General features: G+C 39.7%; 1 protein-coding gene across 1 annotated transcript; it reads right to left on the bottom strand.

The window, feature by feature from the left end:
* Positions 1–11239: 11239 nt before the first annotated feature.
* On the bottom strand, positions 11240–12477 carry LOC128745489 (cilia- and flagella-associated protein 36). Its single transcript, XM_053842563.1, has 4 exons — positions 12375–12477; positions 11839–12307; positions 11607–11775; positions 11240–11515 (listed from the first exon to the last, which is right to left on the bottom strand). The coding sequence occupies exons 1-4, from the start codon at positions 12475–12477 to the stop codon at positions 11240–11242; spliced, it is 1017 nt and encodes a 338-aa protein (XP_053698538.1).
* Positions 12478–17901: the final 5424 nt, after the last annotated feature.

Below are 17901 nucleotides of genomic sequence, written 5' to 3'. Positions count from 1 at the left end.
AAAAGCCTTAATTTTGCGAGTAAGAGTACAGTTAAAAATACTGTTACCGTAGTTAATTAAACGCAGCGAAAAAAAAATGTCGCCAGCAAAACCATAAACCAACAAAGCATTTTCACTAATCGTAGTAGGACAGCAGTATTTATAGTAACGTTTAAGGTAAAGCAAAACACTAAGAACAGAACAAATCCGTCGCTAAATCCAAATAGACCATGCACTGCGCTTTGGATGTTCGAAACATAGAAAAAACGCAAAAGAGAAGATAATTGTGACGCAGATGCTGTCACTCTTTTTATAATTATCTGGAAATAAACATACAAACGAGACAACTGAAAGAATGATTAAACTGATTCGTTTTCAACATTGATAGATCCGCGATGCTCCTTGCCGCCAAATATTTGTTTTAGCTCAGGAGAAAGCTTTCAATTAAGTAGTCGCATCAACTTGCACCAGCTTCCAATAAAGAACAATTGACTTTGTAGACGTAACCGGGCGTAAATAGCCGACGAAACTTGGCATCAAGCCACCCACTCAGTACATCACCAAATAAATAGTAGCTGTAAATCGGTACAGATTTGTTCTGATTTACTAGAAAGAAAAATAAGAACGCAAAAGCGATAAAAAATAAAGCGGATCGAAAAAAAGAACATTCTTTAGGCAAACTAAACAAGCCAACCAACCAAACAAAAAAAAAACAAACTACTAAACAAATTACTCCGAAGTGAAGAAAACAAACCAATTATATGTGCATTCTTTTTGATATATGAGCAAACCAAAAAGCGGAAAACTAACAATTACATAACATGAAAATTTTTCGAACAGTCGATCAGTTCAACGGAACCGAAAGCATTGAGTATAATTTCATCCCGAAAGGTCAATCACACAGCGGTGGAAGACAGATTTAGTAAAAAAACAAGCATTAAGCATTTCAGTGGAAGAACAAGTAATAAACGACATCTGGTAAGGTAACATCGCATGAGCGTTTTGAATTTCCCGATATCACAGCCGTCTCAACAAACGAATTATTGATCGAACATTTTATCAAACGGCAGTAAAGTGTTAAAATTGGCTTCCATTATAGGTTAGCTCAACCCGCCCCGCGGGTCTCCTAGTTCGTTAAGAAGGAACTAACTACGAACCGAGTAAGTGTTGCTTCAATGACCCTGTCCTCATCTAATTTTCCTCATTTTCGCCTTTACATTTTGGATGGAGGCCACTATAAGATAGGTATGGTTCATTACGTTCTACTGAGTATGAAATACCACAAAATCATCGTAAAGTTTGGTTAAAAATAATTTTGGAAGCATAGAACAATCTAGAACTCGTGACTGGAGTGTCGCAGGCAAACCTATAAATGACTGGTATTGCAGTATTTTCATTCAGTTTTAAGTTTTAGTTAAGTATTGCATCATTGAATTTCCTGGTTCTGATACAATCTCAAACTTTTTTCCTAATAGAACACATCACACTCTGCACAGTTGAAATTGAAGTACCTAACCTAACCTGAGCATGGACTGGACCACGTTGGCTAATTCGCTTGCTGCTATGTACCGCAGAGCTATTAGACATCATACAGAACAATGCCGAGATAGCTGTGGAAGCCTTCTTGCAGGCATAGTCGACGTGGCTCCCGAACTTGAGCTTGTCGTCGACCATAACTCCCAGGTGTTTTAAGGGCCGCGTTGACGAAATAGTGCAGTCCCCGACGCTGATCTTTGCGTGCTGCACCGACTTGTGGTTGTTCACCACGATAACCTCCGTTTTATGATGCGCGAGCTCCAGTCTCCTGGAGCGCATCCAATCTTCAACAATACTTATAGAGTGGGTGGCCGTCAACTCAACTTCTCTGATAGAGACACCGTGGACTTCCAAGGTGATGTCGTCCGCAAAGCCGACAATCACAACCCCTACCGGGAACTTTAGCTTCAAAACCTCGTCATACATGACGTTCCACAACACCGGGCCCAGTATGGAACCTTGCGGAACCCCTGCGGTGATTGAAACGCACTTCTGACCCTCCTCCGTGTTGTAGCATAGCACACGATTCTGGAAATAATTTTCCAGAACAGCGACACCGGCACACGGATGTTACGGCTCCCAACTAGCGCTATTAAACCCAACCTCTTGCGCTGGATCGCCATCTCGGCTGTCTTAGTGACGAACAAGTTGGCATCCACCGTAGATTTGCCTTTTCGGAAGCCGAATTGGTTCATACCGTTTGTACCCTCAGTGTATTGTACGAGTCTGCTAAGGACCCCTTTCCAGCACCTTGCCGGCAGTATCGAGCAGACAGATCGGCCTATTTGACGAGGGTACACCCGAAGGTTTTCCAGGTTCTGTCGCTTCCATCTGTCCGGGAAGTGGCCATCTTCCAGGCATCTACTCATTACTGCCCCGAATAATTCGGGAGCCTCTAGAATAGCCGCTATTAAAGCCAGATTCGGGATTCCGTCTGGCCCCAGTGCCTTGCTCACCTTTGGGATTTCGCGATCTCAATGAGTTCCTCGTTCGTAACCGTCGCTTCCTCCCCAACCTCTAAGCCGCTGTCGCCCACGTTACTTTGGATGTTCGGCATGGAGGCCGACCATCCTACACTATGGTCTGAGATACGTCGGCCGTAGGATGAGTCAGCGACCTGAGGCTAGAGCCTTGGGCCTTGGGGCCTTGCCCTCGTCCAAACGAGTCCAAACGATAATTATGCAATCTCCTCGCACGAAAACAGGCTCCGCGTAGTTTCGCAATTTCTTCTGTCCACCATTAAGCCGGTGACCTACCATACCTAGGTCGGCTTTTCCTAGGCATGGTGGCGTCACACGCTCGCGACAGTACCTCAACCAAATGATCAGCGTTCGGATCGGGCATATGGCGAACTCCGCACTCTCTTCGGATCGTTTCCATAAATACTACGGAATCGAAGTATGATGTCTTCCATCCACGGGTGGTTGAAATGTTGGCTCTACCCGCCGCCTCATTATCTGACCGACCCCATACCGGACCGTCTGATGGTCACTGTGAGTGTAGCCATTGTCTACCCTCCACTCTCCTATCAGACCAGGACTGCCGAATGTCACGTCGATGATAGACTCCGCACCGTTCCTACTGAAAGTACTTATGGTAGTGACGTTGGCCAGGTCTACGTTGAGCTTTGCCAGAGCCTCAAGCAGAATCCGAGCCCTATGGTTCGTGCGACGACTTCCCCACTCAACCGCCCTAGCGTTAAAGTCTCCCGCCACAACCACCGGCCTTACACCAGTCAGCACAACTGATACTCGGTCTACCATCCGCGTAACTGCTCGATAGACCAACTCGGCGGAGCATAACAACTGCAGTAGAACACTCCACCCACTTTGGCTACCGCAAATCCCTCGTCTGCGGTTAACACAACCTCTTGAACCGGGAACCTGCTTGTCGTCCATATAGCCGCCGTCCCGGACCTATCCGATATCAGGCACTTGAGCGGCACAGTACAGTCCCTCGCTATATGCTCCGTACCGCTACATCTCCTACACAGGTGGCGTCTGTCAGACCCCTTACAGCTCCAGGACTTGAGCCCTCTCTCAAAGCACCGGAAGCAGGCCTCCGGTTGCTGGAACACCAACAGTGGGCATACGGACCATCCCGCCTTCGGCTTAGCCACTTTCAGGGCTGCATTTCCGTCTACCAGTGGAAGTCTTATAGTAGCTACCTTGGTTCTCACCGGTCCCTTGCGCAGACGAACTGCTTCGGGAGTCACCACCACGTTACATTGCTCCTTGAGAGCTCGTGCTAGTTCGACCGCTTCAGTGATCTCGTCCAGGTTTTTAAGCTGGAGAGTCATCTCAGGCGTTAGTGCGCGGATCTGTACGCTATCACCTAGGACCTTTTCTGCCAGCACTTTGTAGGCAGAACTCTTTTCAGTGACATCCTTTTTGAGCTCAAGGATCATGTCGCCCGTGCGGGAGCGGCGGATACTCCGTACGTCCGCGCCAAGACCCTGCAGCTGATCGTCTCCTCTCATGGCCCCCAAAACTTCCGAATATCTCAGTCCCTCAGTTTTGAGGATAAGGGCATCGCCTTTGCTTCTCTTTTTTCTGACCACTTTCGGGGGAGTTCGATCCTCCTCTTTCTTCCTGGCCTTCTTTTTCACTGATTCCCACTGATTGTCGGACGCTAGCTGCGTCTTGTTATCTTTGGTGGGTTCTTCAGTTGGCTTGCGACCCTTTGCGATCAAGCGCTTCTTCGGGCCCGTCGGGGTTTCTTCCCCTGGGGACTGCCTTGCACGTTTGGTGGATACCTTGTTGTCGTTGGATTCCCGAGCAGGAGCGAAGAGCAAAATAATATAAAAACAATATCCAACTGTATTATAATGGCATATTTTGTTATTGAATAGATATGGAGATACATTGAGAACATATTTTGTTATTAAGTAGGTTGTAAGATGAGTTTAATAACTGATTTTGTTATCATATCTTATTTTGGTCTTAAAATGACATTCGATATATATTTCATACATTTTTTTTATTGATTAAAGAGATTTTAGATTATAAATATATTATAAAATGATTTTTTAATATCCCATATACTACTGTATTGAATAATAAATACCATAATAATACTAAAATAAGTTATTCTAAACTCTGAATACAGTCATGTTATTGCTTTGTTATTCAAATAACACAAGTAGTTATTCCTAAGGCCTTAAAGGAGTAAAATTTTGATATTATTTTTTGTTATTTTACCAACCATGTCAGCCAAAACAAGATCAAATTTTGATATGAGTTATTCGATGTCGAATAACACATTTTGATATTATTATGCTCTTCGCTCCTGCTCGGGCTGCTCCGTAGTCACAAGGGCGACGGTGTGATCAGTCGTTGACGGGCAGGCATCCGTTTGTGCAGACCTCGATTCTAACGCCTTCTCGGTTTCTTTCTCTGCCACTTTTACTCGCGCTTCGAGTTCACTGTGCTCCTTCGTCGCAACACGCATGGTGCTCCGAAGCATGAGCAGTAGAGTGTCCCAAAATAGCACTATGTCAGAAAACCCGGGGGCTCACCTCTCAAATGATAGCTTAGGGTGTCACAACAAAACTTTTATATGACGTCATCATTGGTTGCCGCGATTTAGGGGTCGCACATTTGAGTTTTATGAAAAAACGGCATTTTTCAGGAGTAAATTAAAAAAAAATTTTTTAGAAATGTTAAAGTAGGCGAAACAAGGTACTTAACTATTTTTTTCACAATCATTGGGATCTGATACATTCATAAAAAAGTCATGGAGGCATGTCTGGAGTCATATTTGGTTACAAAAAATTATTGAATTCGGGAAAAATTTAAAATTTTCGAAATTTCATTTAAATAAACGTCAAAACAGGGTATCGAACAGTATCTCAAAGCAACGTAGCTATACTGTATAGATGGGAAATATTATGACGAACAACTTTGCCGAAGAAAGTAAGGACGTATCTTTAAATCTGGCTGAGATATTTACCATTTTCTAAAGGCGAAACAAAACACATTTCTGTAATTTTCAAATTTTAGCAGTTTCATGTGAAAGAGGTAAATGATAAAACTTGAACTATTACTCTGAACGTTTTTAATGAGAGGAAACATGCACCTTCCAAAGAATTTGGCACCAATTAGGCTCAAGAATTACTTTTAAAAAAGGCGTATTTATTTTAATAAGTACTATGTTTGAGAATTTGTATCTCCTGAAACTAGGTTTGCTCCATAATGAAGCCTAAGGGTGAGTTTTTGAAAATTTAGTTTTAAACATGAAAAAATAAACACCGAAAAAAATTAACTATGTTCTAAAGTAAGGAAAAAATGTAAAATTAAAATATACAGGAAAAACTTCGAATATTTTTTTTGGAAAAATAGTGGTGATTTGATGCATTTTGACGCTTTTTCTGAAATCGTACATTTGTCAAAGGATTTTGCAGAACAACGACTTTTATGAATATTTTGTAACCTAAGATTATTATTATATTTCTTATTATTATTCTTATATTTCTCGTTATACATATATGTAATTTGAATTTGAAGAACAACTTCGAATGTGCTTAACAACACGTGTTCAAAATAATAATTATCTTTTAAATACAGCCGTATTTCAGATATTTGAAAAAAAAAAGTTTAATATATTTTATTATTTTATTTTAAACGTGCCCTTTTCATATGTTATCCGTGTTATATTACCAAGTTAGCAACTAGAATAAATATTACCTTTCAATTTGTATGAATACACCTTGCTGATTCTACCATCTACTGATAGTACAAAAAGCGTCAAAAAAATTTCAGTGTTTATTTTTTCAGGTTTGAAAATCAAATTTCTACAACTCACGCTTAGGCATCATTTTGGAGCAACCCTAGTTTCGGGAGATACGATTTTTCAAACATAGTACATATTAAAATAAATACGCCTTTTTTGAAAGTGATTCTTGAGCCTAATTGGTGCCAAATTCTTTGGAAGGTGCACATTTCTTCCTATCAAACACGTAGGTAACGTTTAGAATAAATACTTCAAGTTTTATCATTTACCTTTTTCACGTGGAACTACTAAAATTTGAAAATTGTGAAAATATGTTTGGTTCCGCCATTAGAAAAACGTGAATACCTCAGCGAGATTTGAACATACGTCCGTACTTTCCTCGGCAAAGTTGTTCGTCATAAAATTTCCCATCTATACAGTATACGTACGTTACTCTGAGATACTGTTCGATACCCTGTTTTGACGTTTATTTAAATGAAATTTCGAAAATTTTAAATTTTTCCCGAATTCAATAATTTTTTGTAACCAAATATGACTCCAGATATGCCTCCATGACTTTTTTATAAATGTATCAGATCCCAATGATTGTGAAAAAAATAGTTAAGTACCTTGTTTCACCTACTTTAACATTTCTAAAACTATTTTTTTGAATCTACTCCTGAAAAATGCCATTTTTTCATAAAACTCAAATGTGCGACCCCTAAATCGCGGCAACCAATGATGACGTCATATAAAAGTTTTGTTGTGACACCCTAAGCTATCATTTGAGGGGTGAGCCCCCGGGTTTTCTGACATAGTGCTATTTTGGGACACTCTAATGAGCAGACTTTGTTTCAGGTCCTTCGCCAGGGTGCTGCTTTTATTAGCGACGGGCCGTTCATCGCTGCGTCCGACGTACATGCAGAAAGAGCGACAGGGGTGTCGCTTCCCTTTCCGCTTACGCTGACGCTTCTACTCGTATCCATCGGCGGAGATCTTTGGATACCACCTCTTGCGAACGGATTATCTAATCCGTCCAAGCGCACTGAAGTTAAGTTTATTTTATTACTAGCTGACCCGACAAACTTCGTATTGCCACAAATTAAACTGTGTTGTACATAAATCGTGAATTTCAGATGACCTTTGACACAATCTCGAGTTTTGCAAGTTTCTGGGGAGTTCATGGATGTTTTAATATACAAATTTTCCTTACAGTAAAGTAGAAAACCACTCCCCCCATTGCTTAGCTTGATAAAATAAAGCGGATAGCATTTAAATATTCGCCATCATTACAAACCATTTCGCCGAATACCATTTTGCGAAACACCAATTCTCGGTTGACCATACGGCGGAATATAGAGTTTCGCAGAATACCATTTCGCGAAAAACCTTACGTGGGATGTACCATTTCACGGAAAATCTTTTCTTAGAAAGTACCATTTCGCAGGGGTGACCCAACTGAAGGAAAGTATTCGAGGTCAGTAGATCTAGGAAAATAAATAAACCTAGATAGAGCTGATCTCTACGGGGGGCTGCTTCCCACAGTGACTGGCGCTTCCGACGGCAGGTCGCCGGCAACACTCGCTACCAGTGGCCGTCTCGCGCTAAATTATCTAATGTTACTATTGATAATTTTTGGTGGTCTTGTTATTGATTAATGTTTTATGAAAGAGTGTAAAATTTCTCGAGTTCGATTAGTTTTTGAGTTACGTAAAAATGTCTGTTTTATTTGTATGAGAATCCTTATCCCCCTAGCACAAGGGTGAGGGGTCTTAAACCATCATCAAAAAAAATCCTGTAGTAGTAGTAGGGGAAAGCCACCATCATTTCAAGGACTTGCCAATGTATGTGGGTAGAATTACAGTAGATCCAAATTTGATTTTCAAATTTCACACTAATGCTGTTACAGAAGGGCCAAAAGGGATTAGGCGGATCCACAAGCAGAGGCACTTATGCGCATTCCGGGGTTATAAGAGTCGTCTTCCAGCATTAGGATCCTTCCATGTAATAATCAATTTCGCTGTACCAACTTTAACCCTCGTGATGATTTGTTTGTTTTGAATTGAGAAGTGCCATATTTGCTTCAGACCTTAAGGATTCAGGTTGGCAATCCACTCCATCATTCAGCCTTCCACATATATGATATCAATAATAATACTGTTAATAATATGATATTAAGATGAAATGTGGTATATATGGGTAAAAATAGAACAATCTCACCAGCAGTCCTTCGTATGGAATAGAGTAGCGTCCTTTGATGTTCTATAAATGCTTCTAATAGTTAATTTAATTTTTCATTCTGGTATCCACGTGCAGTATTAAAACTCGTTTTGGCCAAAGTTTTTACTATATAGCTGAAGATGCTTCATAAGCTAAAACGAAAAAAATAATTAAAATAACTTATTAGGCTTACCTATTAGCTAGGCCGTGTGGCTCCGCCGTCTGTCCAAAACCGCGGTTTTGAGATCAGGCAGCCGGGAACCACCCACCATCGCACCTCCTAGCTTGGCTACTCAATAGGGAATTACCAGGTATGACCACGTGAAGGCGCTAGGTAGGGGCTTGGGATGGTTAGAGCTATATTGGGCGCTCCTCATTTGCCTTCCCCATTTTATACCCACCATCATTAAAAAAATCCTGCCTCCAAAACCCCCCACATGCCAAATATGGTTCCATTTGATTAATTAGTTCTCGGGTTATGAGGAAATTTGTATTTCATTTGTATAGGAGGAGGGAAGGGGTCCCAATTCACCATAGAAAAAGGAAATTTGTATTTCATTTGTATAGGAGCCCCCCCCCCCCTAAAGTGAGGAGGGGTCTCAATTCACGCACATGTAAAATTTCGTTCCATTTGCTTGATTAGTTCTCGAGTTATGCAGAAATTTGTGTTTCATTTGTATGGGAGCCCCCCTCTTAGTGGGGGGAGGGGTCTCTAACCATCATACGAACCTTCCCTGGCACCCTACATGCAAATTTTCACTCCGGTCGGTTCAGTAGTTTTCGATTTTATAAGGAACATACGGATAGACAGAAATCCATTTTTATAGGTATAGATTTTATATTTCGTCGGAAAACCATGTTCTAGCATTATGTGCCACAGCTCATTTCGTTTGACTGAACCGTATGCCGCTTTAAAGTCCACAAACAGAAGATGAGTCTGCAAGTTGTACTCCCGGAACTTGTCTAGTAAGGTCATTACAAATATTTTACAAGCCAATTTCAAAGGGGGGGGAAGAGGGGGAGGGGGTGACAAAAAATTTGAAATGGCCTAACTGACGTAGGGTAAATACTGATCCGTCGTGAAGTGGAGCGCCTTAGTCGCCGAAGGACTTCCCTAACGATCTCAACCGGTCCGAGAGTGTCTGGAAGAAAAAACGGTAGAAATTCCCCACACAAAAAGTCTTTGTCAGACCAGCAATCTGTACGTGTGGCAAAAAGATTCAGCTGTTCATCATATCAGGGAACGCCAGCGGACCAATCTACAAAGATGGTATCTAGTTTTGTTAGTGACAACTTACTGCTTATTTACCTGCTTTTCATAGCTCTCTCTGTCCTGATGATTTCAGAGCATTTTTTTCGGAAAGCTCCATCTGCTTAATGCTAGCTGTTACTCAAGGGTTAACGTCTGCATTAATTCTTGTCCGGACCGGATTCCCAGGTATAATTGGCTCCAATTATAGCTTAGTTCGAACAGCGGATTCCCCAGCTTGGATAAAGAGGAACGGTGCACAACTTCTTAGGCGTTGCTTCAATCACCCTCCTTCACCTAATTTTTCGCTCTTTCCACTCCACGCCTTGTCCCATTCTTGTTTGGACACCATCAACACCTTTGTTTCATTACTTTCTTCTACTGTTCCCCTCCGTCGGTTGTAAACAAACTCAAGATAACAGTGATAAACAATGTTATTATGTCAAGACAAAACCAGAAGAAATGAATTAACCATCGTGAATTAACTTTGCAAACATAGTGGGCATTTATTAAAACTTGTTGAGAAACATTTGGAAATCCGTTACTGAAAGTTGACAAACGCACTTTTTGGGCCCGGCAGATGTGCAATGTACCATACAATATAACCAGCAAAAAGCTCACCACTTCACTAACTTTTAATTTACACCAATCATGTTTAAAATACATATAATAAGCTTTTTTAAAATAAGTATTGCTCTAATGTTGTGTACTATTTTGCGATGAAATCAAAATTTCTTGGAGGAACCCAGTTTACTTCTACTATTTATTTGGAATTTCTCCAATTTTTTCCGTTTATTCCGGTTATTCCGTATATTTTCCGAATTAGTTAGTATTAGTAGTAGTATTAGTAGCAACACGGTTTTTTATTTTTTTGTGTTTTAATCTGTCTATTTAATTTCAAATATTATTGGCAGTTAATGTTTATGTTCTTAAACTGAATAAAAATAAAGAATATGAACAGTCAATAAAACGAGTATCGCAACGAAATCTCGATATATTTTAATTTGGCAACCATTGCCAAAAACCTCTTCCTACAAGCAATATGGCAGCAAGTTAAAGCAAACTAATCCAATAATTAAGTGGTGAATGACCCTCTGGGTTAAAACCACTCTAATAAAAAAAATCCAAGAATTTGTAATGTAACGTTTACTCAAAACAATGCTTTCATAATCACAGTGTCATTATTACATTATAAATTACTTTATGTTTATTTTTTAAATAAATTTTTAATGAATTAAATACTTCATTGTCAGCAATACACTGTGCTGCTTTTACGTAGCACTAAACTAAAGCACGTACCTAATTGATAATAACAGCACCAAATTTCTACAAAAAGTGCAATTGTTTTATTCAATACAATCCTTTTTATGTAACTCTGGTTTTTAATATGTAGTTTAATAAGCTGCATCAACCATTTACTATTTTATTATTCAATTGGCTGGATATTCAGAAAGGAACTATAAATGATTTCCAGTTTCTCAATGGTTTTATAGACTAACCTGAACAATCAGCCAAATTTGATGCATTAGTATCATCAATAACGGCTTACTTTTGCTCGACAATCTCGTTTCGCAACCTCTCGGCAAGCATTTTACGTAGCTGCAGTGAGGACTCTGGCAACGTTTCCGGTTGAGCTGAACCACCACCGAACGGTACGCCACTCTCCAGAATCTTTTGAGCAGCCTGCGCCGAGGCAGGTCGCTCGTTTCGCTTGATAGTTTCGTTCAGCTGGCGTGCGCGAGCCTGTTTCTTAATTTGAAGAATTTTATCCCGTTGTGCACGCAGATACTCTTGCCTATTTCTCATGTCGTCGTTGTTCACCTATACAAAATTCATTAAATATTTTTAAATCAAACAGGAGCAGCATGCAACTGATCACTAATTTTTCAATAATCAAACTTTATATTCTTACCGTATCCTGTTCGAAAAACAGATTCAAACGCTGAAACTTATCGTCCACACTGTCGATCTCACCACCTGTGGGAACGCTGTCTGCGGGTCCAAATGACGGCTTAACCTTTACCTCATCCTCAACTGACCTAATAATATCCTGCTCAATGCCAGCGTCACACGTGCTTCCTCTGTAGCGTACGAAGAAAACAAACAATAAAAATTACATCAGCAATTCGCTAGTCATCACCTACTCTGCAATCTCTGCACGCCCGCTTTCAATCGCAACCTCCTGTTCGGGCTGGAATCTATCAGAGGTTGACGTCTGCTGTCCAACCGCACCTTCATCAGTCTCAACCGATGCTCCCTGCGAAGCTTGCCGCCGTTCAATCAAATCCAGTGCCTGCAGTTGAATTTCCACGTTTCGCTGCGTCATCATGCGGATAAAGATACGAATATCGTTCGCAGCCCAAATCTGTTGAAATAAGCCTTGGTGGAAGGAAAACGTTTTATCACCTTCATTTTCCCCAGCCTGCGTCGCGGAGTACTTTTCGGCTGCCACCGTGTTGCGGCCTTCCAGACAGGCGAACTCGAACTGTTCCGGCGTGATTTGCATTTCCTCCATGAACGAGCCAAGCATGTAGTCAACCAGATTCTTGTACTCATCGTGCACCTTGCGGAATTCCGGGTTATCCTCGTCGGCGGTTACATTCGGGTCGAAGACTGCAGATGGGGTAAAGTGTGATGAGTCACTATCTGTCTGCTATTACAGCGCAAAAAAAACACTTACTTATCGATTTATCCTCGATGAAAGTTTGCAGCGGTGCATTCCAAACCGGACCATGCAGGAAACAGACCAGGGAATCGAATACCCACGAGTTATCTTCAGTCATTTTTGATAATAAAGATTTCCTAGAAAGAAAATTCTATCTATTTCAACTTGCGTCGTCAATCAAGATTTCTCCTAGTTGATTGTGTCACAACCGGAAACGGATGTACTGCAGAGTATAGAGTTTTCGAATAAAATGTAGTATAGTATTTTGTTCTTTACTTTGATCGCGATTAGACCAGTGGTGTTTAACCCTATTTTATCATTAAAATCCTTTAAATTTATTTAAACATCACTAACCTAGGTATTAGAATCAAACTTCACGTTATTAGCGGTTCGGTGCTTTTGCTTATTTCTCCTAGATTGAATGAAACTAAAAGGAACAACTGTTTGTAGCTCCTTATTGCCATGCCAACGATTAAATCGCATATCTGTTGTCACGAATGAAACTCGGGAACATTGACAATCTCAGATCGACAATCATTTTCTGTTTACCTTGAGTCATACGTTACTAACCTGAGAGTTTAAAGAACTGAAAATATTTCTATTTAAAAAATTTATTCTCCCAAAAATAATTTTAACTGAATTACGTCACACGCCATTCCGTGCACTCGCTATGCTGTCCGTTCTCCCCGGACTCGACACTCGACGTGACTGAGTGGAGTCCAGTTGCTCGACGTAACCTATAAAATAGGACCCATAGTTTTGGCTTGACCGAATCTAATTGGGATCTAAAATTGAGTACTGTTCCCCCTCGAGTAGCACGTTCCTTAAAATTGGTACCTTTTCACCCTTTTATCTCAGTCCCGTTTGCTTCGTTTGTAGATTACACGTGTTTTAATTAAGAGAAAACTACAAATTTTGAAACTATTTCACTAATCAAATTTAATACGTGCTATTGCACTGTATATTATGATGGGTCATCCTAGTTATTAATAAAGCGAAAATGGCTTGAATGTGTTCGATTAATGAAATATTCCTCTCTCTGGTAGCTATATTTTTTAGTTTCGATCTCTTTCTAAGGCGATCTTATTCAGGGATGGTCCGATCACTTTGACTCAATTTTGATCGTTCATTTAGTTACTAATTAGATACTAGCATTTTAGCTTCGTAACTACAAAAATATAGTAAAACTTTATTCAGCAAAATTGTATATAATAACTAGTTCTACAAATGCCCCATTTATTTATTTATTAATTTATCCAGATATATGGGCTTGCCCGTCTTCTGATTTAAAATTAATATAATTGGCCTCTTAAAAATAGCCTTTGCTTTATAGTTTTTGCTTTATAGTGTCCAATGACATATTACGATTAATTACATTTCTAAAGTTATTCATGAGCATCATGTATCGATAAGCTAGCTCATTACGGGCATAATTAGCTCGTCGATTGTCTAAGGTGAAGAGCCTAGATCTCCTAAGAACTACCGAACTTTGGTTCACTGTTATTCTAGATTTTAAATAATCACTATCATATCGTCCCCTCTGCAGATTGAGAAAAAAACCAATGTCCGCAATCTGGTAGGTTTTATTTCTAATTCCCGTCGTAGTAAGGAAAGCCACTCTAATTTTCATCATTTCTTAGGTGGATTTAATGAATACTCCAAAAGCTCTGCTGCTGATTTGACTCAAACACACTTACCTTCCGTTCCGCGAACTTTGAAATCATTGAAAAGCGATTATTAAAGCATATTATTGAAATTACGCAACTGACTTTATTTCTTCAATTCGTTGTACCGTTTTAAAATCCGTCCATCAAAATGTTTCATCGTCCGAGCTAAAAATCACAACAATGTCTACGAAGCTAACGCGCATGTATTTGTGTAGGACGGCATGACGAATGTTATTTTGCAAAATTTCTTCAGGTCAGGCAAGTTTCCCTGGCTGTAGAATAACGACAATGCCCTGCGTGAGTTATTTTCATTTATGAATGACGGAAATTAAAACGATTAATCGACCTTTTCTTCTTCGTCGCACAAAAAACGTAGGAAATTTGGCTGGTAGGACTTCTTTAATGATAAAAAGCATTAAAATAGTTTACAGTCCACTTTGATTGATCGCGTATAATAGACAACAAACTGAAATATTAGGGAATAACTAGTTTTGCATTGTGTGTCATAAAAATGCTGATATTTTTATTATTTTGTGTTGAATAGGACGGGAATAGGCAATTACGACGAAGCAGCAACATACCCTACCTACTTTCCAATGTGTCTATGTCTAGGCGCACAAGTCTCTATATTCTGGCAGATGCCCTCTCCATCCTAAATTTCTCACAGCACACTTAATATTTTTTTTCTGAGCGGACTCAAGCTTCTTCATGTATGTAGCGTACATTGGCTTCCACTCAGCGCTTGCAAATTCTAGCTTTGACCGAACTAGACTTACATAGATGGATTTAATAGTGTAAGGATCATCTAGTTCTGTTGCAAATCTCCTCGCCACAGCAAAAACTGCAAGACACTCCAAAACCAGCGTATTAACGTGGTCATTGTAAGTTAGATCTGTATCTAGGTTAGCTCCTAAGTCCTTAACCTTACTCATCCTCTTTATCACATTTCCATCTAAGGTATAATCAAATACTACTGGGCTCGAACAACGAGTAAACGTTATTGTAGAACATTTTTTGTGATTGATTTGAAGTTTGCATCTACAACAGAATTGCCAAAAAACTTGCAGGTCACTTTGGAGCATTAAGCAATCCTCCCTCTTTCTAACTGGATAAAAAAGCTTCACATCGTCCGCGTAAATTTATATAAAAGTATTGTTGATTACGATAAGCAGCTCATTCATTAGTATGATGAAGAGAAGTGGTCCCAAATGACTACCTTGCGATACACCTGACGTTACAGTTTATGGTTCGGAACATGCACCTTCTACACTAACATATTGCTTTCTTCCGGTTAAGTATCCATGGATCCACCTTATCAACGAATCACCAATGCCAGCATGCGCTACCGCGCTCAACACTTCCTGAATTCCTACAAGATCGAAGGCCTTCGTCATGTCTCTATACACGCAATCAACTTGGTAACCCGTTTTCATCCATTCTATGACTCTTGTGGTAAACTCACACAAATTTGTAACCACTGATCGACGCTTGAAGAATCCGTATTGAGCTGGCAGTATCCAATTCTCTACAGCTGAGTATAACTTACTATAAACAAGTGCTTCAAACAATTTCGGGATCGCGGATAAAATAGCTACGCTTCTATAGTTTTCTGCTCTCAATTTAGATCCCTTTTTATGAATTGGCGTTAGCTGTGAGATTTTCCATGAGCTGGGAAAGTTTCCTGCTGCTAGCGATGAGTTAAATAATTGAGTAGCGGGATAACTAACGAATTGCAACACTTTTTTAATAGTTTATTGGGAATCCTATCTGGACCAGATGACTTGGTTGGATCAAGTGAACGCATTCCACGCTTGATTTCCTCTTCAATGGAAGTGATAGATTCCATCGTGGTAGTTTCCTGGCGAGGACAATATTCGAGATTTGAAAGTCAGCGACAACCTTAGCGGCGCTTTGCGGACTCGATGGGGTTGTCCCTGCATACTTGATCTGAAGCGGTTTGACCAAACTCGTGTTTTTTAGTCTTTTGACCTTGAAATGCGGTCAGGCATATATTAATATTTTTTTGAAACGATGGTTCTGGAGCGGTTTGCTTTTGCCATTGACAAATTTCCAGAAGCTTTTTGCATCAGATTCTATATTATTTTGAATCTTTGCAAGGTATGCAGTATATGCTTGGCGGTGTTCCTGTTTAAAAGAAGCGTACAGTCGTTTATATTCGTTATGGTCGTTTTGATATTTGTGTTTTTTGAATCAGTTATACGCTTTCTTCTTTGCATAACTTTGTCATATTTTGCTCGGTTGAGGCGCTACAATCAAATGAATCAAAATTGAGTCAGTGGTCGCACCATTCCTGTTCTTATTTCTCTTGTTCACTTCATCTCTTTCAAGCATTCTTAGACATTCTGCCGCTGTCGATCATTCTGCTTGTTGAAAAGCTTTGATAACTTCATAAAATTTAACCGTTGTTTGTCCCTTAAATTGGGAATTGAATTTGTTGTGCCATCCCTCGATGGCATTTGTAGTTCGTGGTATATTTTTAATTGTAAAGTTTGCTTCAGATAGTATTGGAACAAAAACAATTGCGTGTATTTCAGTTATTTGTAATTGAATTCAAGATCTTCGTTTCTAAGCCAAGTAAAATTTTTGACCTGGCATTTGCCCAAAGTCAGCCTTGACATAGGTTTCATCGTCCATCAGAAGATACCCGTCGAACTTGGTTAGCACCCGGTCGTATAGCTTTCGAGCACGGATTTTGGCCAATGTCAATGTTTCCTTATATCGTTTGATAATGCGCCATTCGGTATTCCTGGGAAATTTCAGCTGTTTAGCTAGCCTAGATCCAGACCACAATGGATTTTGTAAATAACTGCACAATTTTTTCCTTCTTTTGGCTTCCATGTTGTTTCTTTACAAAATACTGTCGTTTTGCGGAATGTCAAAAATACATAGGTGAAGCTAACAAAATTTCCGACATGTGGGCACCAAGAACTTCCAAATCCGTCCACCAAGAGCGCTACAATATGAGCAAAAGTTTGTTCCAATTCTAAATGAAGCATATAGCAAGCTTTATTTTACGCCGCAGATCAGAGCTCGGGAGCATAGCGTGGCTACGTCCAACGTTCGCCGGCTTTAGCTTCTGGATTTGCTTCTAGAAATAAAAAACGTCCAAAGTGGCTGCTATCCGGAAAAGAGCTACGAACTACGAATTTATTTCCGTGGAATCGAAGTCCGTTAATACTACTGAAGGATCAAGCCTTGTTTTCTAAAGAGGAATCTCTTTAGATCGGTTTCGTAACTATTTGAAAAGTTTTTCTGTATGTTTCTTTAATATTATGAGATAGTAGACAATATATTAATGGAATGAACTTTTGAACTTCTCCAAGACTGATCTATCCGTGTATAGTAAATATTTGGTTAAATTGTACTAGAACAAATGAGAAAGTCTCATCCATTATTAAAATCTCAGATTTGGTAATCTTTGATAAATCCATGCTGCTTGAAAAAACTATTACCTATTCTTTCGCCATCCGTTTCGACATTTTCTAGTAAAAAATTGTCGTCGTCACTTGTCGGCACTAGTGAATGATTTGATTATTAATTTAAAGCCCTTTGGGTCAGTTTCGTTACCTTTAGCACATGCATTTTGGAGCAAGCTTGGAAATTGTAGTTTGAACCTGAAAACCATCATCTTTTATAATATATATATATAATTGTTGTAGGATGGAGATAAATGAATTATATTTACAGTTAAACTAATAAATAACTAAAACAAGAATATGATCTAAGTAGACGCCCAAATACCATGGTGACCATCTTGCGCCATATGACCATCGTGCTTAGAAGATGCTTAAACATCGGCCATTTCGAACAGTTTTAGACATACCGTAAATACGTGATATTTTTTTTTATAGATT

Source organism: Sabethes cyaneus, chromosome 1 (genome assembly GCF_943734655.1).
Source record: "Sabethes cyaneus chromosome 1, idSabCyanKW18_F2, whole genome shotgun sequence".
Taxonomy (NCBI): domain Eukaryota; kingdom Metazoa; phylum Arthropoda; class Insecta; order Diptera; family Culicidae; genus Sabethes; species Sabethes cyaneus.
The sequence above is the reverse complement of the archived record's forward strand: the minus strand, read 5'-3'. Positions and strand labels throughout refer to the sequence as shown.